The 20,480-nt window shown below is 34.6% G+C and overlaps 4 protein-coding genes, 1 non-coding gene and 1 pseudogene across 9 annotated transcripts; 3 read left to right on the top strand and 3 right to left on the bottom strand.

Annotated features, from left to right (window-relative positions):
• Nucleotides 1-129: 129 nt before the first annotated feature.
• Nucleotides 130-2,576, top strand: LOC136409148 (uncharacterized). 2 transcript variants are annotated; one of them, XM_066390477.1, is made up of 5 exons: nucleotides 130-375; nucleotides 1,552-1,748; nucleotides 1,856-1,994; nucleotides 2,231-2,378; nucleotides 2,432-2,576. In XM_066390477.1, exons 2-5 carry the CDS (start codon nucleotides 1,647-1,649, stop codon nucleotides 2,532-2,534), a joined length of 492 nt encoding a protein of 163 aa, XP_066246574.1. In that variant the 5' UTR covers nucleotides 130-375; nucleotides 1,552-1,646; the 3' UTR covers nucleotides 2,535-2,576. The 2 variants fall into 2 exon arrangements, with proteins under 2 accessions (XP_066246574.1, XP_066246573.1); XM_066390476.1 differs by having other exon boundaries at nucleotides 131-375; nucleotides 1,530-1,748.
• LOC136409331 (U6 spliceosomal RNA) lies at nucleotides 753-860 on the top strand. The gene has a single exon (XR_010752175.1). It is a non-coding gene; the product is annotated as a U6 spliceosomal RNA (small nuclear RNA).
• On the bottom strand, nucleotides 844-943 carry LOC136409329 (U6 spliceosomal RNA; annotated as a pseudogene).
• Nucleotides 2,577-3,295: 719 nt separating the features above from the next.
• Nucleotides 3,296-5,294, bottom strand: BBS5 (Bardet-Biedl syndrome 5 protein). The gene is made up of 7 exons (XM_066390071.1): nucleotides 5,155-5,294; nucleotides 4,944-5,092; nucleotides 4,843-4,892; nucleotides 4,494-4,621; nucleotides 4,020-4,257; nucleotides 3,647-3,883; nucleotides 3,296-3,481 (listed from the first exon to the last, which is right to left on the bottom strand). The coding sequence occupies exons 1-7, from the start codon at nucleotides 5,202-5,204 to the stop codon at nucleotides 3,308-3,310; spliced, it is 1,026 nt and encodes a 341-aa protein (XP_066246168.1). The 5' UTR covers nucleotides 5,205-5,294; the 3' UTR covers nucleotides 3,296-3,307.
• A 641-nt stretch (nucleotides 5,295-5,935) lies between these two features.
• prel (preli-like) lies at nucleotides 5,936-8,892 on the bottom strand. The gene is made up of 3 exons (XM_066390655.1): nucleotides 8,551-8,892; nucleotides 7,584-7,797; nucleotides 5,936-6,919 (listed from the first exon to the last, which is right to left on the bottom strand). Exons 1-3 carry the CDS (start codon nucleotides 8,637-8,639, stop codon nucleotides 6,587-6,589), a joined length of 636 nt encoding a protein of 211 aa, XP_066246752.1. The 5' UTR covers nucleotides 8,640-8,892; the 3' UTR covers nucleotides 5,936-6,586.
• A 1,232-nt stretch (nucleotides 8,893-10,124) lies between these two features.
• Nucleotides 10,125-19,619, top strand: LOC136409260 (pyruvate kinase-like). 4 transcript variants are annotated; one of them, XM_066390651.1, is made up of 12 exons: nucleotides 10,141-10,281; nucleotides 15,691-15,857; nucleotides 16,132-16,261; nucleotides 16,566-16,789; nucleotides 16,929-17,172; nucleotides 17,226-17,429; nucleotides 17,533-17,708; nucleotides 17,774-17,974; nucleotides 18,188-18,324; nucleotides 18,381-18,466; nucleotides 18,634-18,790; nucleotides 19,366-19,619. In XM_066390651.1, the coding sequence occupies exons 2-12, from the start codon at nucleotides 15,810-15,812 to the stop codon at nucleotides 19,376-19,378; spliced, it is 1,620 nt and encodes a 539-aa protein (XP_066246748.1). In that variant the 5' UTR covers nucleotides 10,141-10,281; nucleotides 15,691-15,809; the 3' UTR covers nucleotides 19,379-19,619. The 4 variants fall into 4 exon arrangements, with proteins under 4 accessions (XP_066246749.1, XP_066246748.1, XP_066246751.1 ...); XM_066390652.1 differs by lacking the exon at nucleotides 15,691-15,857 and having other exon boundaries at nucleotides 10,125-10,281; XM_066390654.1 differs by lacking the exons at nucleotides 10,141-10,281; nucleotides 15,691-15,857 and adding an exon at nucleotides 15,668-15,690.
• The last annotated feature ends 861 nt before the right edge of the window (nucleotides 19,620-20,480 follow it).

Below are 20,480 nucleotides of genomic sequence, written 5' to 3'. Positions count from 1 at the left end.
AAATTCTTTTTGTTTTAAGATAAATAAAATCCAAAAATTGTTTTATAACTTACATATTTTTAATATACGACAGGCAGCCCACATTGCGACTGTGTTAAGTGAGTTGCATAATCGATAAGGTAATGGTAACACATAACCTCACTCTACGTCAATTAATAATATAAACACACAAATACAAAAGATTAATTCCTTATTGATGATAAATAGTTTTAAATTAATAAAATAATGTGGAAACTATTTAACGACTCAGAAAATGTATACATGCTTCAAGTTCAGAAGAAAGAAAATGCCTCTGCCTGCACTGTCTGTATAACGGATTTTACATTCATTTGGGAAGGTGAATTTTCAGCTGCAAATTTAGTAGATATTTTTAAGGTAAGAGTTCCTCCTTTAGAGCTATTCTTAAACAACTAAACTTCAGTTTTCTGTGCTCCTAATTATTTTATTATAATTGGAAGTTGTTGCCATACAAGAAACTAAAATAGATAAGATTTCCAAAAGAGTAGAATGGGGTCCACAGTACACAATAAACACTTTTAGTTTTAGAGATTTTTGAAAAATTCAAAAACAGGGTTCTTTCTTATTAAATTTAGAAACTATCTAGATGAGGAAAAATTAAATTTTTTTGAAAAGTGTTCTCAAAAATTTTCCATGAAATAAAGTGTCTTATGGGACCATGGAGAGAAAAGGGGTGCTGAGTGGGGTAAACAAAATGTGATTTAGATGTATATTTGCTTAGGTTGAGTTAGGTTGTACTCGCATTGATGGCATATATACTAAAATTGGAAGAATACAGAGAAGATTGGCATGACTCCTGCCCAAAAATTACCACAGACAGTATTACCACCTAACCTAACCTTCACGATTTTGCGTGTTATCCTTGCGCAGGGGCTATGCTAATCTTCTCTGTATCATTCCAATTTTCTAAAACTATGTTTTGGTTACCCTACTTTATCCCACCTAGCACCTTTTTTTCATTACATGGCCCTGTAAGATACTTTATGTCATGGAAAATTTTTGGGAACATTTTTTGAGAAAATTCAATTTTTCCTCATCTAGGTAGTTTCTAAATTTAATAAGAAAGAGCCCTGTTTTTGAATTTTTCAAACATTTCTAAAACTAAAAGTGCCCATTATATACTGTGGATCCAGTGGAATGTCTTGGAGCCATTGACATGAACCATTCTGATGCTTTAGAATATTTTCAAACTTTGCAGTGTCAATGGCTTCCTGCAATATATAAGTTGTGAATTGGCCACTGGTTTATCTATTTGCTTGTTGTGGATATCTCCTAACCAAAAAAGCTAGAGTTTGTTTAGCGGAGCTTGCCTACTATTGCCTACACTATTGGATTCTTGTAAATAGTGTAATGGTATGTTTAGGAAAAACCCTCTATATGAATCATCCTTAGACGGTTTGAAGATATACCTGAAATATTTTTATTTGATCACCTGGTACTTATTAATTTTACCAGTCAATGACATAGTATATTGGCAATGTTGCAGAGTGTGAGTCTCTCTACTCTTGCAGGAAGTCAACCCACTTATTTCAGCTACAGATGAACAAGTTTCCAGAAATTTCTGGGAAATTCTAGAAATTCTACCTCATAATAGTATAGATATAACAGTGGTGACTGATGACACCAAAATGGCCCTTACTTTAAAGAAGAAATGCACTAATTTGGGGAACGCTTCGGTAGACTATGATATTGTTTACAAGCTGACATTAATGCGGGCCAGCGCAGATAAGGTAAGAAGGGTTTGTTATTTCTTAGAAAAATCTCTGGTTGCACTCTCTTTAGTTGATATAATATTTCATTTAAAAAATCACTCAGTATTTGATTTTACCAATTTTAGTTCAAACGTAGTGTAACTATACCAGCGATGCAAACTATCTATTTCTTAGAGAAACAACAGAGTGTATTGTTGAGTTTAATTAAGAAAAAGGATAGGGAATTAGAGGAGTTTAGGATGGAAAAGGGTGATATATCTCGAGGTGTGAATCTCCCAGTCTGTGAAATCCAACGAAGCTTTGGGTGTCGATCATTTTTCTCCAATGCTGATATTTGTGGAAAGAGTTAGAAATCTACTAATTGTAATAATTAATAAGACGTTTTCCACCCTCACTTCTTCAGGTATGAAAATGTGGGATTTCCATAGCATCGCAGGATTTTTTGGAAATAAGTAAAACAGGAAGTTTTTGCTATTGTGTTGTATGTTATTTATTAATAGGTGATTTAAAGACGGACAAGTTTGACACCGATCTATTAAAAACAGACGCCAATGTTAGATTTCTGAACCTGTTCACTGATGAAAAGAGTAGTAAATTTTGGCAGAAGTTTAGCGAACTAAACGGAGAAGTAAAACCGACCGATTTACAGTAAGTTTTTTCAACAACTTCACTTTTCTTTTAAACACCCTCAAACATTTTAGCGTCGAATTGGAGCCGTGGAATTCCGGCCCTAAAAGAAGGATCGTTCACAGTAGTTGCAACGTTATTAAAAAAGGCTCAGGAGTCAATTATAAAAAATCGTAATTATGTAGGATTTATTATAATATCAAACCAAATATGTTTATATTTTGTTTTCCGTATTTTTACCATACATTTCTACAAAAACAAGTCATAATTAAAGTAGTCATAACATTATTTGGATTGGAGCGAGTGGAAGGTCTAGCTGCAATCTTGAGAAAAAACCCTGTTTACAATTGAAAGCAGCAATCGAATACACTAAGTCTTATCCCCGATTTAAATGTAATAGGTATGTGGTAGATTTAGCTCCGAACTATCAGTCTTTCCATCAAGTACTTTACATATTTAAGTAGAAATATATGCTAATTTTCTACTACTGACAATAAACTATTCCCTTGTATAAGGAGCTGCTATCAACAGTATCCTCTTTATTTTTTTTTAAACAGTGTTCATTCAAACACCGAACATATATTTCTCATAGAAATTCCGTTCTGCGCTAGAACTTGATCTATAAATAATATATAGTTCAATTAAAGCGCAACGCTGCTGTCTGTACAATTCCAGCATTTATTTTGAGCTGATAAAGCTGCTCCCAGGGATATGCGAGGCAAGAGATAGAGTCAATCAAGTTATCAAGAACACATTCGAGCCTTTCGTCAAGTTAACTTGCTATGATAAATACATGTTCGGTGGATCAAGTTTCTAATGGGTTGACATTTAGAGAATACAAGGTGATCCACAAACAACGAGAGGTTTAACGTTTACAGAAAGCTGGCAATTGAATCGTTCTGAAACTGGTATATTTCCTGATTAAAACAATTATCATTAAAAGTACTTCGTTAATTGGACGGTATAACTTCCCACAACTTCTTCAACGTGTACCCTTCTTTAATAGCCTCCACGGCTAGCCCTAGTTCCTTGCAATAGACCGGTAATCTGTCCTTTTTATGCCCTTCATCGGCCAAGTAAGCCGCCAGTGTATTTCCAATCTCATTTTTGGGATCCTCTATTGTCTATAACGCAAAACCCACCTCTAAGAAACTTCTATGGCATACCGGGTGTCCTAATTTTTACGATCAAACCCGTAGAAATGGGTAGAAAAGCACATTTTAAAGTGATTTGCCTATGCAGTGCGTGCTGATCATAAAATCTTGGACACTCTGTATGAAGTGGACAACCTCTAAGTCCTCTAGAATTTCTCTGCTTTGTTCCACATCGGCTTTATTATTGCTCCATTTATACTCTACTCCGTATATAGGATTGTTGAGAAACACTGTATGTAGCGACGTAAGCTCCTTATACAGAATAGTCAGTTTCTCTTCTGGATCCACCTTGAAGCCAAGAATAAAGCTGCCGCTTCTTTTAGTGCTTTTTATCACCAAGGTTCTGCCAAATTTTAAGTCTTTTATGAGGATCTGCAATATTAATTCTGTTCAATTGCTCTAATAAACGGCTCACAAAATTTATAGTCAGAGCGGCACATAAATGGGCGTCCGTTCATGTCTTGCAATTATTTTTGTGAGCAGTTTATCTGTTGTATAACAAATTTACGCTTTCTAGTTGCAAGTAAGGTAAAGAAATGTTGAATCCTTCGTTAATATCTGCAAACCAAACAAATCTAACATTGGTGACGATAAAAGTTCCCAAACTGCCTTGGGTGCTTGACAAATTCCACACCCCGTGCATGTTGGACACCACTTGTTCTTGAGGCAGGATTTTCAGTTTCTTATTGTGGACGACAGCGGCGCGCAATTTTAGTTCTCGGTAGAATTTCGACGTTACGTAGGCCCTAAAACCCGATTTAACGACGCTTTCTATATTTGAATTTCACTATTAAGATTGGCATAGGCCTAAACATTCGGCCGCCCAATTAACAATACACCGAATAAAACGTTAATGTGAACGGGCCAACAAGCCGCACACTTGTATCCAAATGTGTATTTAACCCCGCTCAAAATAAATAGTGTTTTGTTCGGCATGTTGCGTTGCCAAATGTTTAGACAAGCTTCTTAACAATGTTCTCACTTATGAACTCCCACAACTGAAGTAAACAGACGCATATTTCCTTGGTGCAGGTTTGTAAAAACGAATTCATATCTGGTCCCATCGGATATCGTTAATAAATGTAGGGCCTGTGTCGTACCGCTAATTCTCTAAACAAATGTGGGTAACTTGGAAAGAGTTGCGTATGAACAGGGGTGGACATATAACAATTTCCATTAGGAATCCAACAAACAAAAGAGGAGAAATCTATAGAATTGTTGGATAAAGCTGGTGATAATTTAATGTGTACTGAGTGTTGTAAAGGTGTTTTAGTGAGCTTGAGAATAAATGTATATGCATGATGATGTATTGATATATATCCATAACTCACCGAGTTGACAATTTTTGTGTTAATGGAGATAATACAGTTGAATCCAATAGCTACAAAAACGAATAATGAATACTTATTCACATAATACAATGAAGGCTTACAAAGGTTAACTCGGGGACTGTTTATGCAATGCCACAAAATCCGCAAGTTAGTGATAATGACTCTCCCTCGATCCCCTGCATTGCCCTTCGTGTCTTCTATGTTATCTAATTTATCTATGACCTTTTCACCCAACTTCAATCGCATTTCTCTATAAAAAAAATCCTCTTTTATAATCATCACTGTTAATCGTATTAATTAGGTCAAACTCACGAATATGGCACATCAAAGCTGACTTCCTTGTCTTCCCAAGCTAAAGCCATTTTAAAACAGAAGGTTTTACCTTTTAGCTCTTTAAACAAGGTTTTTATGTGTTATGAAACCACTGAGTTGTGGTTATACGTATTGATTTTCCTTCGTTTGGCTGTGATACAAACAAGAGTATACAGGTATCGATGATAGGCCGTACTGCTATAACAAGTGCGTTTTTTAGTTAATAATTATTTTAAGGGACATGGCGCAGAAACGACTCTAAATCTCCGTTTTTCATTTTTTATTAGAAATTAGTGCTTTTTGCTAATGGTCCACACATCGAAGACACCACACCTATGAAACCCAATCGAATTACGTAGATGGAGGTTGCAATCCTTAATAATATGGTTAAGTTCAATGATTATATGCCCATATAGTTGTATCATTTCGACTATCGAAGTAAAATCGCTTGCTCCATATACAATTATAGTCAATATAATATGACCCCTGTTTTTTTACGAAATTGTATCGATTACACTTGGTCAAACATATTATCATGGAGATATTTCAGGGAGCGATAGTACTTTGTAAAATAATTAAAAAATGCTGATAGACCGATGATCCAAAATGCACCATTTGACCAGGTACTCTTGGCTGAATCTTACCAATACGCATGCTGGGTGAATACACTTGTAATGTGAATATTCTATAATAGGCTTTCTTTTCTAATCTAGTTGCTTTCTATTAATTCAATGTTATAAATGTTTGTGTCTCGTTCTAGCGGGCAAATAAAACATAATACTTACTACGTAAAAAGTAGTTCTATTGATTACATGTAAGTATTATATAAATGTATATACATCGGTACCTGCCACATACATTAGTTAAGAAACCAGAAGTATAAAAAGACTATGAAACAGATGCAAAAACACTTAAAAATAATAACAACTTTAAGCGTTCACTTAAGAAATGGCATATTTTATCGCCAATAATAATCATAGTAACAATTATACTAATTACTAGTCTACTAAAGCTCGCAAATGAAACGACTGAAGGAATCGATTTGATGTATTTTCAATTAATTGAAATCATAAAACATACAAACGCTGCCAAGTCACTTGGCGCATCTGATGGAATGAATTGTTCAGTCAAAACCAGCCTTGAAAGGGTGTCAAAGAAATATCGTTCGGGATTAACACGTCACCATAACATGGAAATTCTCTTTTTCATATCTTATTCCCACTTATTGAAATTTGCGGTCCACCATGGAAAGCAAATGTTTTTCCCCTGTACAAATAATGGAGTAACAGCGAACTAACTTGGCAATTCATCTGCTTTCCGAAGCGAACCAAGATGTTTGGTAAATTGGATTAACATTTATAAAAAAAAACTTGTTTTTAAGGTCGGCATAATTCGGCAAAAATCGAGTCAAAATACAAGACAGTTTTGTTCTTTAAGACTGATTGGGATGAAGAGACGCATAAATTGGAGCCGCTTTGCTTTTCGCCAATTCCGAAGCATTCTTGGCCGCGTCTTTCAGCTTATGAGCGGCAGTAACCGCAACGTGCCCACTGGGAATGACGTGTTGATGAGGAAACATGTTTTGGAGCACGTGATTGAAGCCGCCCACCATTTTATGGGCGTTTTTCTTGAATCTTTCGTATCCAAAGGCGCAAATGGCCCGGCTGAAGCCCCTGACTTGCGAATCTATCCAGGCATATCGTGTCGCCACCGTTTTGGTGGGATTCTCTTCGCTTTGTTTATAAATGACTTTCTCGGTAACACTCTGAAATAATTCAATTGAATATAAATGAATGACTATCAGATATTTTAATGAAGCAAAATAGACAATTAAGTGTTATTTTACTGTGTATATATATTGAAGTGCTACTTTATTGCAGAGGCTGTAAATACCCTGTTTTCAACTTTAACTATTTAAATAATTCATGCAAGAACGAGATGAGCATAATCACTGAGCAAATTTAATGCATATGTAACTGTGGTAAAATATGTCAAATATTAAATAAATGTTAAGAAAGTGTTTCAAATGTCTGTTAACCTTCTGTTAGACACGTCTACTGATGAGGCGCCCTTAGTCGCTAAGGGTCTGAGAAACCCGTATTAATAAACATCTTATTTTTTATAATTGTAAAAACAAGGAACTCTCGACCAAACAACTTTGTAAAACTGTGACGCGGCTAGTCACCATGGGTATGGCATACCCATGACGGCACTTCTCAATACATCTAAAGAATTTGTACTTCAATAAAACACGTACCAGGGTATAAAACTAATATAAACTATTCTTAAAATATTCCTTTAAGATGCCACGAAGCGACAATTAGCAAATAAAAATACTATGGGTCTGTCAGACCCATAGTGATTAATGGAGGGTTAAACATGGTAAAATGAAACAAAATATATAATAGTTTTTCACATTGCTCACTTACCATCACTTTAGAAAACCCAATGTTGCGTGTGTATGTGACTAGAATTTTGTTTTTGGCATCTACAATACTCTCCTCGACAATGTAAACATAGCTTGTATTGATGAAACGCTTGGCCCAATTTGGAATGTTATTGGTTTTATTCAAAAGTCTCTTTGTGACTAGCTTGCCAGACCTCACCTCTCTAAGGATGGTATCCTCACTGATGACATGTTTACTGTGGTAAAGATCACTTATATTAGTATGGAAGTCATTAATGTACTGATAGTTTTAACATCAAGCTAATTCCCATAGAAGCCAAGAGTCTCTGTAACTTCTAAGAATTATTTCAAATATTGCTATGAAAACTATCTTGCAGTTTATGTTGACAGCTTCCTTCCTCAGGACCAAACTATTATGTTGATAAGCATAAATTAAATTTTCATAGAAATGAAGCAATTCACTTATGATAAGATTAACCAGTGGAATAACTAGAAATTTTGGGCTCCCACTACAGGTTTTGATTCATGGTCCCTTTATTGAAAGTGAAATTCATCATTATGATGTGCATTAACCATGTAAATATTTGTTACACCTGTTATTTTTAATTCAAGGTCAAGTAATAAAAGACTTGTTTTGATCAGAAATAAGCACTGAATACCTATTTTTACTGATAGACTTTGATAAAATTAGGAAAAAATAAGGATAAAATGATAAAAGTAAGCTTTATATTGAAGATACGAAACTTTAAAAGGCTTTTTGTTGGAAGACATGGAATAAACTTAACAGGATAAGCTTTTGCAATGTTAATTTTAAGTAAAAGCTCAAGTTTCACATTAGGATTTGTTATTATTTCGAAAGCCACTGAGGATGTCACTGATAAAGAAAGCCTAGAAGGAACATTACATCTTAAGCCGAATTTTATGATCCTTCAGGTTTATACTCAGTCAAGAATAGCAAACCCAGCACAAGAATGTTTTTAACTTCTTACCTGTTTGGATTGGGATATCTTCTCCAAAACCCCTGAGCCACTTGTTCCCAGCTGTAATTAAAAATAGCGCAATTTTCATAAAACTTCATCCTGGAACACCTGCACAGAGGATAATTGGTTGGAGATGTGATCGGTACTGGTGAAGTAACCCGACCAGTTTATGTAATAGATTTGCCCCTCTATAGGGCAACTTTTGAGAGGAACTACTATTTAAGCTGTCCGGTGTTACATGGAAAATTAGGTGGAAATGGAATGATAAACACTGGCGAACCTCCTAACGAGGTGTTTGACTTTTTTGTCAAACAAAATCGGGTCAGAAAACATAACCTAAAAAGGTAAATTCGCCGTGCAATATTGCCAGAGTTCGTTCGCTAAAAGAAAAGGAGAATAATTAAACATAAAATTTAGGAAAAAATGGGAAATTGATAAACCTCGAGAAATTAGTATGAAATACAAAAAAGTTATAAATTTTGTATTTTTTTTATATTAAATATTAAAAATTATGACAATTTTCTCTTTTGCTCCTCTTTCTTGCGTGGCAGGAAAGAACTGCAAGGATTCAGAATCGTTCTTGTCGTTTGGCAACATCGGTAATGTTGTTAAACATTCTTAAAATTCGTTAATAAGCTATTAACGAAAATTGACAATGTTGTGTGAAGGGTCTGCGTAGTACCAAGACATAAAAACTCGTTACTAAATTAACCAAAGGCTTTATACACATTGAAAGTATTTTAGTAGATTTAAAAAAAATACTAATAAGGGATGGGAAATTTCCTGCCCAGAGGATATATACTAAAAACCGAAAAAACGTTCATTTTATCAAAAACTGAGCATACAACTCCAGCCCCTTCACAGCCTTCGAAATAAGATCAAATTTATCAAAATATTGTTTTTTGTGTTATTTTCAATCCGATATGTGATTGAGTAATATACACTTACTAATAAATTTAATCTGGAATAGAACGTTATCATTTTCTTATCGCATATAGTTCTTCAACCTTGCTCTTTGCTACCAGTCATTTGTCTCTTGAAAGTTAAATTAAGGGTACAAGTAGTAAAGTTTTATATTTATTTCTGCATAAATTTAAAAGTTAGTGTTTCATACGTCATTTAAATTAAACCTGAATTGAGTTTATTTAAAATTGATCTGTTTTTTCTCTCTTAAAATTTCCCGGTTGTGAATTATTGTGCTGTGATATAAAAAAACGTAAAATGAAAGCAGTAGAAAGAAGAAATTATGACATTCAAAGTAAACAGGTAAGTGCCCTCAAATAAAAAAAAATAAATTTCCTTCAGATGATTCAATAATTTCAAAGTGAAAAGAGCCTACGAATATTTTCTGCAAAGTTTACTTAGTCTACCTAAGGAATCTGTTTACTCTCATATGCTTTGATGAGAGCAAATTGAGCATCTTTTAAAATTAAACTCTTTTATAATGACATATTTTCTATGCACATACCACACGTCGTCTTCTTTTAGCACTTTTATATAAATAGAGATAGAAACAAATTGGACCAGCTTTGATCTTGTTAGTGGATAACACATACTTGACAATCTTTCCTGACTCGTGACCTTTATTTAACCTTCGCAGGTAATGTTCGATTTGTCACATATCCTGCTGAAAACCGGTCAGTTTTAAACTCTAATAAATCCAGGTATTTGCTAATTTGCACCCAGGGATTGTTCATTAAGTTATCCTTGTTCGTTCAGTGTTGATCTGCTTCAGTGAAGGTAAAAGACACTATTAATTCTATGTCAAGTTCCCCCTTTATTGATCGCCTGATTCTCTTTACATACTCCATTAATATCCGAAATTAAAAGGGTGTTTTAGAACTTAAATTTAAATATTGAGCATCATTGGAGGTATTTAATTTGCTGGTTAGCCCTTCTCTTAATTTAATTTACAAGTTTAAATAGGATATTGAGACCTCAATTTTTTTTTTTGGAAAGCTATAATGATGATCAAAAATATATGTATATGTGGGAAATTCATATAAAGACCTTAAAGGAGAATTAACAGGATAGGTAATAAGCAGTAATTGTCAAATTTCAGTTGGGTCTTTGTATATTTATAATTATACAGGGTGTTTGTTTTTCAACCTCCTGCAGAAAAAAAGATACAAGACGAGTAAATTTTTGCTATTTCAGACTCAATGAGAATAGGTTTCCTTGAAAAGCAGAAATATTTGTTTATTACTTAGAAAGTCTAGTGGCTCATTTTAAAAGGTTTTATCTAAATTAATTTTATTATATTTAATCAATGTCTCACTGAAGATTCTTTTGAGAGGGTAAGGCATGACAAATTATTTTCGCCCACGGCGTTAGAACGCATACTGTAAACAAATCCACAACCTCTGTCAGGATCAAATACAGAAACGTTGAACTTCCACTGGTCCTCATGCCATTATAAGCTGAAAATATGACTTTATTGATGAAGTAGGTAGATCCCTGATACATTCAAAATATAATTATTAATATCATATCAGTCAGACAAATCTTGGAGGTCATTCAATTGGACCACATCGCCTAATCCAGTTTTGCATAAAATGTTTATTCAGCAAAAACAGCTTCAACTTTTCCTTTTAATATATGTATAACTAACAAATTATTTGTACTTTTGAACACTAATTGACAATTTATAAAAATAACCAAAGACTGTTTAATAGGACGAAATTGAAAACATCAATTTCCTGTTATCAAACAAGTTTTTTTATTGTTTATGTACTATTAAACTGAATTTGTATTGAATTTTTAAGACATTTATTTTCTATTTATAACTCTTTTTCTTAAAAACAACTTGATAGATTTTAAAACGCGAATGTAGTTTTGAAACACCTTTAATTTAAGGTGTCACTCAACTTATGCTTCAGTTTTGAAAAATCGGCCCTTTTGCGCTACAGGCAACACAAACAACATTTGTTGCTTTTGACTTGATTTACTTGATTTACTTGAAATACTAATTTATTAAAAACTTTAAGGGAGGGATCAATTTAGAGCCGCACTATACAGTCTATCCCAAATAAAGATGAACAGCATGTGGATCTTGGAAAGGGTAATAGATACAAAATTGCTTAAATTAGAAAAAAATTGCACAATTGAAGGCAAATTATAATAATAATCTGTTTTTATACCGGCTAAATTCCGAATGGCTACGAAGATATTCAGAAAAAAAAACGAATTTGGCGGATTTCATCTTTTGCAAATAACTCATAAGGTTACAGTTAGAAGAATGAAAGTTTTACATTATTAAAACATTGTTTTGAAAACTTCTTAACAGTGTTGACAGTTTTCTTGTTAAGTCCTTATCTTTGGAGATAAATTGTTAAACTTTTGATTTTCATATACAAGCAATATCAAACATTTACATTTACATTTTAAAAATCTTCATAAAATTCCCTTTTCAGCCATTTAGTCCATTGCATTTGGTATTTTTTTCAGAAACTCTATGAGTTCTAGCCATTAGAAGATTTTTTTGATAAGTCAGCTATGATTTTGACTTAGGTCAATGGTACACAATAAATAAAGAAATGCTATGTAAGTGGTAAAAAGAGCACATTTATGTTTGGACAATAATCGTAACTTATTTAAATATGTGTCCTAATTTTAAATTTCTATTCTATCAAAATTTAGCCATATTGTTGTTATTAAAAACATAATTTAATTAAATTAATGTTTTTCTTATTTTATACCGATTTCAGGAATACACATAGTTAAATATAATTATGCACACGTCAAAGAGATTAAGTTTTACTTAAAAATATTTTTGACGGTTCCATAGCATTTATTTATTTATTGTATACCAGTGCTATAAATCAAAATCATAATCGACTTATCAAAATATGTTTTAATGACTACAAGTCATAGAGTTTTTGAGAAGAATACCAAATGTAGTGGCTGAAAGGGGGATTTTATGATGATTTTAAAAATGTAAATATTCGATATTGTGTCTCTATGAAAACCCAAAGTTCAACAAATATCTCTAAAAATAAGGACTTAACAAGAAAACTGGCAATACTGTTACGAAGTTCCCAAAAAAGCGTTTTAATAATGTAAAACTTCATTCCTCTAATAGTAACCGTATAAGAGTTATTTGGAAAAAATAAGAACCCTCAAATTCGTTTTTTTTTCAGATACCTTCGTAACCATTCGGAATTGAGTCAGTATAAAAACACATTATTAATTTACTTTAAATGGCGTGACTTTTTCCTAATTTAAGCGAATTTGTATTTATTACCCTTTTCAAGATTTCCAGGCTGTTTATCTCATCTGGGACGGACTGTATATTCATCCATAATGGGCCAAATTTTTAATTGCCGTATTTACCAACATTATGAAATATCAGACGCAAGAGATCGGACTGAAGGTTTATAATCTTTTTTAAAAAAATGGAAAAAGGAGTGGAATTGAAATAGTCTAGTTTTCCATTATTTTATTTTAAAAATTCTTCTAATTTAAAATATACAATCAAGTATTGGCCAAATGAGTGTGTTAAACATATTTATCAAAGCACTTTGCGGCTAGGGTTTGGAGCAGGATTTTGGGGTCTGAATTTACCCAATGAACCTCTTTTAAAATACATTTATTTAGTTTAAATGAATTCAATTGGTGCAAGTGTAAACCCACGGCATAAAGCATCCACATAAGTCCTGGTAGCTTTTATTATTACACTTTACACAAGTATTATCTGCTTTCCTCATTGTCACATACATTATCTAATTTAACATAATATTTTGTATTCTTCCTATCACACTTTTATATAATGTCTATGAAAAATCTCATTACAATAATTGTAAAAACGTACAATATACAAATAAGTTTTAAACAAATTTGGTTAATTCAGGTTTTGGTAGTCGGATGAAGGTGTTTTCTAGATAAACAGGTAGTTCTCATATAATTCCGCCACGTCTCGACATTTACAAAGTCAAGACCAATGCAGAAATTATTGAGATAGGAGCGTTGTTGGGTAATTGTGCACGCAAAGAAAGCCTGACTTAAGGTATGATCTAATTATTTGCATAGACGTCAGCAATTGCTTATCTTGCTAACTATTCTTTAAAAAAAAATTTGCATGCACTCGTTATCAAATCCGCCAGAATGGTTTTATCATTTCAAGCTGATTGGCATGTTCCTAGCGAGGTTTCTATATAATTCCGTTTTCGGTTAATAAATTAGGAGGCGAGGTTACTTAGTTTGTGTGACCCTCAGTTAATAGTGAACTAACAAATCTATTAAAAGTAAGTACGTTTTTTTGGTATCATGTACGTATACTTCCCATTAAGCTAACCATTACACTGCTATCACATGCCATCAAATGTAAGCGAGTTCCATGCATTGGAGGCACAAAAGCAATGGAATATACTGGTTGATTTTGAACTATGAAATCTAACTTCTATTGATTATTCAGTGCAACAATAGAAGACATTTGAGCACCAGGTTTTATGTTCGGAAACGTCTCCCGAAGGCGCCACGGCTTTATGATGCTTTAAGACAGTTATGTGCGATAATGTGTTTTATCGAGTTTTAATATGTTTTATTTTAATTTGTTTGTATAAAATAACACTACAGTAATTGTTCAAAATGTCGTCCTTGAACTTCGTCAGTTCAAACAAAATCAGCAGTGATGGTTTAGTTTCGTGGCCCCCTAGATCACCCGATCTAACATCTTTAAATTTCTTTTTGTGGGAATATATAAAACCTCTGATTTATGAAACGCCAGTGTAAAAAGAACAAGACCTGATTGCACGAATTATTATTTGAAGTCGTTCAAAATGATTATCAAATTTTTAGCCAAGTCCACAGAAATCATGTACATCCTTTAAACAGGTGCATTCAAGTTCAAGGATCACTTGTTTGCACAAAATCGTTTTAAAGCATCATAAAGCCGCAGCGTCTTATGGAGACATTCCCAGACATGAGTTCTTATTCTCAAATGTCTTCTATTGTTGCACCGAATAATCCCTAGGAGTTTGATCCAATAGTTCTAAATTACCCTGTATTAAACAAAAAATCTCTACAATAAAATATCAAGAGATAATTCAGATTTTAAAAAAATTTCATGGTTTGTGATTTCGCTTAACCTTCGTTTAATAATAACTGGATTTATTGTTGTGAAAACTGTTCGTTTACCGCTTGGATTCTATGAACCATATCCCTATGACGGTTTGAGGGCATTATTAACCGTGTTTATCGATGTTCAAGGTTTGAAAAAATTGACATAAATAGTTCTAATCATGCAGAGGAGAAGTTTTAGAGAATTGTATTATAAATTTCTCATGAAGAGTTATCCAAAGCATTGAATCAAGAAATATCTCAAAAAGTATCATATGTGCATTCAAGAAGATTTGTACATAGTAATATATCTAACTATGCCTGATTTTACGGCACGTTCTGAGATGTCGTTCAGAGCTTCTAAAGCCTCCTGATTCTTATTTTAATTCACGCATGCGTGCGAATACCATATTTCCGAAATATGAGCGCTGAAAAAGTGCTCTTCCGATTCTTTTATTAGCAGTTTATTTGTAATATGTTCATTATTGGCCGTTTTTTCTGTATCAAAGTTGTGCGATGAAAAAATTTAAATGAAAGCAAGATTATTCAATAATTCTCATTTTCAACGACTCATGCAGACACTTCAGTTTATTACAACGTAATTAGCTTTGTAAGGCACACAGTGCGAGTTATCGCATAATGAGCAATATTTTGGGGCTTCAGTCGACAAACATTCATAAGGAAAAAATCAATATGATACTTATTAAACAAGTAATAATATGAGGTTTGATTACTTTGGGGAATAGTCGTTTCCTTCTACCTCAGTAATTGCCTTTTATCTCCTCTATCTCCTTGCTCTTTTCGCTTCTTTTTAAATTTCCAGGAGGTTTTCTAGTTTTTTTTTGCATAAAAACTTTCCATTACGCAACGCGATCAGCTGTTGCCATTCTATTTCGGCCTGGCACGTTTATTTATAAATCCGACAGTTTTTGCGATGTGTTGATAGTCGGTTAGTTCGGCTGGAGTCACTACTCTTTAATAGATCCAAAAAATTTCTTCTAATTTTAAACCCACCAACAACACATTAAAAAGTGTAACAAAGCCAGATGCAGGAAGCAAAAACTTAAATGGTGGGGATTTTTAAAATTCTAGGTAGGCACTGCAAGGTAATCGCAAGTTTTGCGGTGACTGACGGTTGGGTAACTGAAGGTTTTCGACAGTGTGCTAGAAAGCGACATCAGTTTCGTTTTTGGCTTTTTCCAGCCAGAACCATGGTGTGGACCACTGTCAATGATCGCGTCACCAATGTGCATCCCGAGGTTTGGACCCATCCACATAGTAGCTGTTTTATCCCTATTACATACATTTTTTTTGTGTACTTAGAAGGTAGACACTCTCAACTGCCACAGTTTTTTTCCTAGAGCTTTTGCATCTTTTTTTTAATTTAATTTAATTTTATTTTTTGGCACGATAACTACTCTCCCCCATTGATTATAAACGCTGAAAATTAAATAGAATTGTTTCTGCTTATTATTTTTTATGCTCATAATTCGATTTTTTTCCATAAAAGTACGGTAATTTTCACTTCTTCAGATGAGTGCCAACGTGCTTCCCTTTCAACTCCAGGCCGCTGAGACTAACACTCAGCTGGAGCACTTATGCGCTTTGGACATCAACTCCAGGGCATCTTATGTGCGGCTCAGCGGGATTATCTGCACTATTGGTAAGAGAATATTAGATTCACTTATGATTTTAATGAAGTGTAATGTACTCTAGTATCTCTCTAAAATTACCTCACTTTTCATCTGGCACGGTTTGATGTTGACCTAATAAATCACCCTGTGTGATATAGTTAATCATACAGACACACAGAGAGAGAGAATTTAAGCATAAATGTGGAAAATTGTCAAATTCCCTTGACCTGCTTATTTATTTTTGCATTTGACCTACAAAAACGAAACATACAGAGTGGTCGAATATGAACTGTTAGTGTTAGATCTGATCTAAATGCATTATAATTCATTCAGGGCCTGCCTCCAAGGATCCTGCAATCTTGGAACAGATGATGGAAGTAGGCATGAACGTGGCTCGTTTGAACTTCTCTCACGGTTCTCATGAATACCATGCGGAAACTATCAAGAACGTTAGGCAGGCAGTCGCTAACTACAGCAAAAAAATCGGGATGCCCTATCCCCTGGCTATCGCTCTGGACACTAAAGGGCCTGAAATTAGAACCGGGCTGTTAGAGGGGGTAAGCATTTTAGAACGTTATGTTTTCAATTTTGAAAGTTATAATACATGTAGCCTTCCTCAGTAAACCCATCACCTGAGAATATCATCCGTTCTAAATCATTTCCTGATGTGATTACCACAATATTTGCATTTGTTAGGGTGGTTCCGCCGAAGTTGAACTGAAAAAGGGTGAAACCATCAAGCTGACTACGGATAAAGCCTACGCCGAAAAGGGAAACAAAGACACGGTCTACGTTGATTACGACAATATCCAGAAGGTAGTGAAAGTCGGCAACAGGATCTATGTTGACGACGGTCTCATTTCGTTGATCGTCGACCAAATTCAGGGCTCATTCCTAACATGCACCATTGAAAACGGCGGAATGCTTGGCAGTCGTAAAGGTCAGTTCACGAGACTTTATAACGAAAACGTAGTAATTTGTCTGCTAAATTAGGAGTGAACTTGCCTGGAGTTCCCGTCGACTTACCGGCCGTTTCCGAAAAGGACAAGTCTGATTTGCGATTTGGTGTCGAGCAGGGCGTCGACATGATCTTTGCTTCGTTTATTCGTAACGGAGCTGCTCTTACTGAAATCAGGAACATCCTAGGAGAAGAAGGAAAGAACATTCTCATCATTTCTAAAGTTGAAAATCAGCAAGGTAATATTCCTGTTATATCTTCTCCATGAACTCAAGGACAAGATGTATTAAATTTGTGAGAGAATATAGTTTCTACAGCAGACATTAAGTGTTCGTTCTTCAGGTATGCAGAATATCGACGAAATCATCGAAGCATCGGACGGCATTATGGTTGCCCGTGGCGACTTAGGTATCGAGATCCCTACCGAAAAAGTATTCTTGGCGCAGAAGCAGATCATTGCCAGGTGCAATAAGGCAGGCAAACCCGTCATTTGCGCTACTCAAATGTTGGAGTCTATGGTAACGTTAATACTGGATTCCAAGATGAAAAAGTTGATTAAGCGCTTCCTCGCTTCGGTGTTTAGGTTAAGAAGCCACGTCCAACTCGTGCTGAGTCTTCCGACGTTGCCAACGCTATTTTGGACGGTGCCGATTGCGTCATGTTGTCGGGCGAGACTGCCAAGGGCGACTATCCGCTGGAATGTGTGGCGACCATGGCCAGTATTTGTAAGGAGGCTGAGGCCGCCATCTGGCACAGGCGTCTCTTCAACGACCTCTCTACACAGGTAAGGTTCAAACAGTTATTACTCTCTCCCAAATTTTTTGGGACGTGCTCGGTATCCTCGGGTGTCAGTTTTAGAGTCTTCGGTCAAAATCTTACAAATGTTGAATCAAACTATACTTCGATAAAGGTCAAACATTGACTCCCATTTTTAGAACGCTAGTGCTGTCATTATATTGAAAATATTTTGCCTAAATTAATCTCAATGTTTCATAAGGCAACTCCCCCCATCGATGTGGCTCACACCGTCGCCATCGCGGCCGTAGAGGCTTCGGCCAAAAGCTTGGCCGCTGCCATAATTGTCATCACTACTTCTGGAAGGTCTGCCTATCTTATCTCAAAATACAGACCGAGGTGAGTGCGGTTATCAGGCATATTTACTCCTTTTGGAGTAAAAATTCGATTTTCAGGTGCCCCATCATCGCGGTTACAAGAAGCAATAGAACTGCGAGACAGGCTCACGTGTACAGGGCCGTATTGCCCGTCATCTATGAACGTAAGCTTTTTTTCTAACTGGATGAATTTAGATCTGCAGTGTGTCCAAGATTTATGCCGCGAGTTATAATTACTTAAATTATCAGGGTGAAGATGTGAAGAATTGACACACTGTAGCACTAACGACAAATAAGAGATAGATTATTAAGTTAAATAAATTTCTAACAGAAAATAGATTGGATGACTGGCTGCAAGACGTTGACGCCCGCGTCCAGTGTGGTATTAGCTTTGGCAAGTCCAAAGGCTTCATTAAGTCCAGCGATCCAGTGGTGGTAATCACCGGCTGGAAACAGGGCTCCGGTTTCACCAACACGATGCGCATTGTGTACGTATCCGAGCAGTTGGGCGTTTAGAAACCATTTTAATTTATTTCGGATGCCTTGGCTAATGGTTTTCTTTAATAAAACTTATAGCAGAATGGCTGTGTGAGTTACTAACTGCATGTTAACGTAGGTTTTCGTGCTTCTCGTTGATTACTAATGCCGAAGGTGGCGGTCAAACCCAATGGGTTTTTGTTCGGTATACCTTTGACTAAAACTGCATGCTTGATAATATAGTATGCTTCAGGTTATGAAGAATCCCACGATGCAGTTATTTTGTTAGAAATGTCACGTTTTCTTAATTAATCATTGGAATCTAGGAAACTGCAAGGGGTACAGAGTAAGTTATGATTAAATTACGATAAAATTACGTAATTTAGTTTTCAATCAAATGCTGCTCACAAATTGAAAGATTCCGACAATTTAACCACTCTTTTATAATTTCCGAGATTCCAATGGTGATCCTGAAGTTTGGGATATCCTGTACAGATTATCAATATTCCGCCGGATTTTTGATAATTTTGAGCACCATGTTATTATAAGAAGTTAATGATTGTTTTTTTCTCAATAAAATTTTCAGTAATGTGGAGTAAAATCTTGGATCACTGCTACTACCAACAATGCCACGTAGTGATTAATTTCGTTTAATAATAATTGTTACTAAGATTAAAAGATAGATACTGTCATCCCAGTGATATTAAAGGTACTCAGTCATCTTATGGAATAAGCATGAACATGTTTGGATGTAAATACTTGACAGTGAATAATTTATTATTAATTTATTAAATTATTGTGAATTCCAAAATAAAGGATCTTGGCGAAATTAACACTCAATACTGTATCGAAACTCGTAATTTGTTTTATTTCTCTCGCACCACTATTAAAATTTCTTAGGCTACTGTGCAGAACGTTCTAGGTAGAAATGACTTACGGTAAGTGTAAAAGCTAAGAAAGGTGTTTCGCCAAGTCTTTAGTAAAGCGTGAATTTTATTCTCAGTTAGTTTTAATTCAGAATAGTGTGCAGTTGCACCGATCCGGCAACTCTTATTTGTGTGCGAGTAAGGGTGTCGGAACAAGTTAAGAGTAATTCCCAAACATAAAAGGAAAAATGATGGATCCACCTCAAATTTATAGAATATATTTACAACAAATGATTTGGCACTATGAAATGGTCCACAAGATATGCAAATTTGGTTATCTCGATTATTAAACACACAATAATGGTGTACGACGTTACTTACACAGAATTCATAACCGAATGATTCACAAACCCTGGGTTTCAGGAATAGTACCACCAACGACCTTCGTTATCGGCTTCTTCGGTTTTATTAAAATTAGAACTGAACCGTGAATTATTTACACTGAACTAAATAATTTCATAACTGAATATTAATTAGACCGTATTCAGTTAAGATAATTAATTTATAATAATTATTACAAGAACAAGTTAATCACAAAAAGCAATAGTAAGCAATAACTATTCGGTTTTGATTTGTAGTACGATTTTTTTTAGAACAAATTGAACGACAAACAGGCACTTTAAGTGTCTCTTTTTCTGTAGGATAAGGAAACTTATTGATTTACTTAAATACATTTATATTTAATATATTTTACAGCTGGTTTAGTTGCAATTTGCAATAAATAAATGCACGTTTAATAAATAAATTTCAAGTGTACATAATTGTTTACTCCTGC

The sequence above is a fragment of the Euwallacea similis genome, chromosome 5, assembly GCF_039881205.1.
Source record: "Euwallacea similis isolate ESF13 chromosome 5, ESF131.1, whole genome shotgun sequence".
Taxonomy (NCBI): Eukaryota; Metazoa; Arthropoda; class Insecta; order Coleoptera; family Curculionidae; genus Euwallacea; species Euwallacea similis.
This window is presented reverse-complemented; position numbering and strand designations above follow the sequence as displayed.

What these genes read in the sequence shown, in the direction of transcription:
- LOC136409148 (XM_066390476.1), top strand. Translation starts at nt 226, where the DNA reads ATGTGGAAACTATTTAACGACTCAGAAAATGTATACATGCTTCAAGTT. An exon ending in AAAGGGTGATATATCTCGAG is followed by an intron (nt 1,995 to 2,230) that starts GTGTGAATCTCC and finishes ATTTATTAATAG; the next exon opens with GTGATTTAAAGACGGACAAG. An exon ending in GTAAAACCGACCGATTTACA is followed by an intron (nt 2,379 to 2,431) that starts GTAAGTTTTTTC and finishes CAAACATTTTAG; the next exon opens with CGTCGAATTGGAGCCGTGGA.
- BBS5 (XM_066390071.1), bottom strand. Translation starts at nt 5,204, where the DNA reads ATGGCTTTAGCTTGGGAAGACAAGGAAGTCAGCTTTGATGTGCCATAT. An exon ending in AGCTTTGATGTGCCATATTC is followed by an intron (nt 5,093 to 5,154) that starts GTGAGTTTGACC and finishes TTTTTTTTATAG; the next exon opens with AGAAATGCGATTGAAGTTGG. An exon ending in TCAGTTGTGGGAGTTCATAA is followed by an intron (nt 4,258 to 4,493) that starts GTGAGAACATTG and finishes ATCGGGTTTTAG; the next exon opens with GGCCTACGTAACGTCGAAAT.
- LOC136409260 (XM_066390651.1), top strand. Translation starts at nt 15,810, where the DNA reads ATGGTGTGGACCACTGTCAATGATCGCGTCACCAATGTGCATCCCGAG. An exon ending in CGGGATTATCTGCACTATTG is followed by an intron (nt 16,262 to 16,565) that starts GTAAGAGAATAT and finishes TAATTCATTCAG; the next exon opens with GGCCTGCCTCCAAGGATCCT. An exon ending in ATCTCAAAATACAGACCGAG is followed by an intron (nt 18,325 to 18,380) that starts GTGAGTGCGGTT and finishes TTCGATTTTCAG; the next exon opens with GTGCCCCATCATCGCGGTTA.
- prel (XM_066390655.1), bottom strand. Translation starts at nt 8,639, where the DNA reads ATGAAGTTTTATGAAAATTGCGCTATTTTTAATTACAGCTGGGAACAA. An exon ending in AGATATCCCAATCCAAACAG is followed by an intron (nt 7,798 to 8,550) that starts GTAAGAAGTTAA and finishes TCTTTACCACAG; the next exon opens with TAAACATGTCATCAGTGAGG. An exon ending in TTGGGTTTTCTAAAGTGATG is followed by an intron (nt 6,920 to 7,583) that starts GTAAGTGAGCAA and finishes GAATTATTTCAG; the next exon opens with AGTGTTACCGAGAAAGTCAT.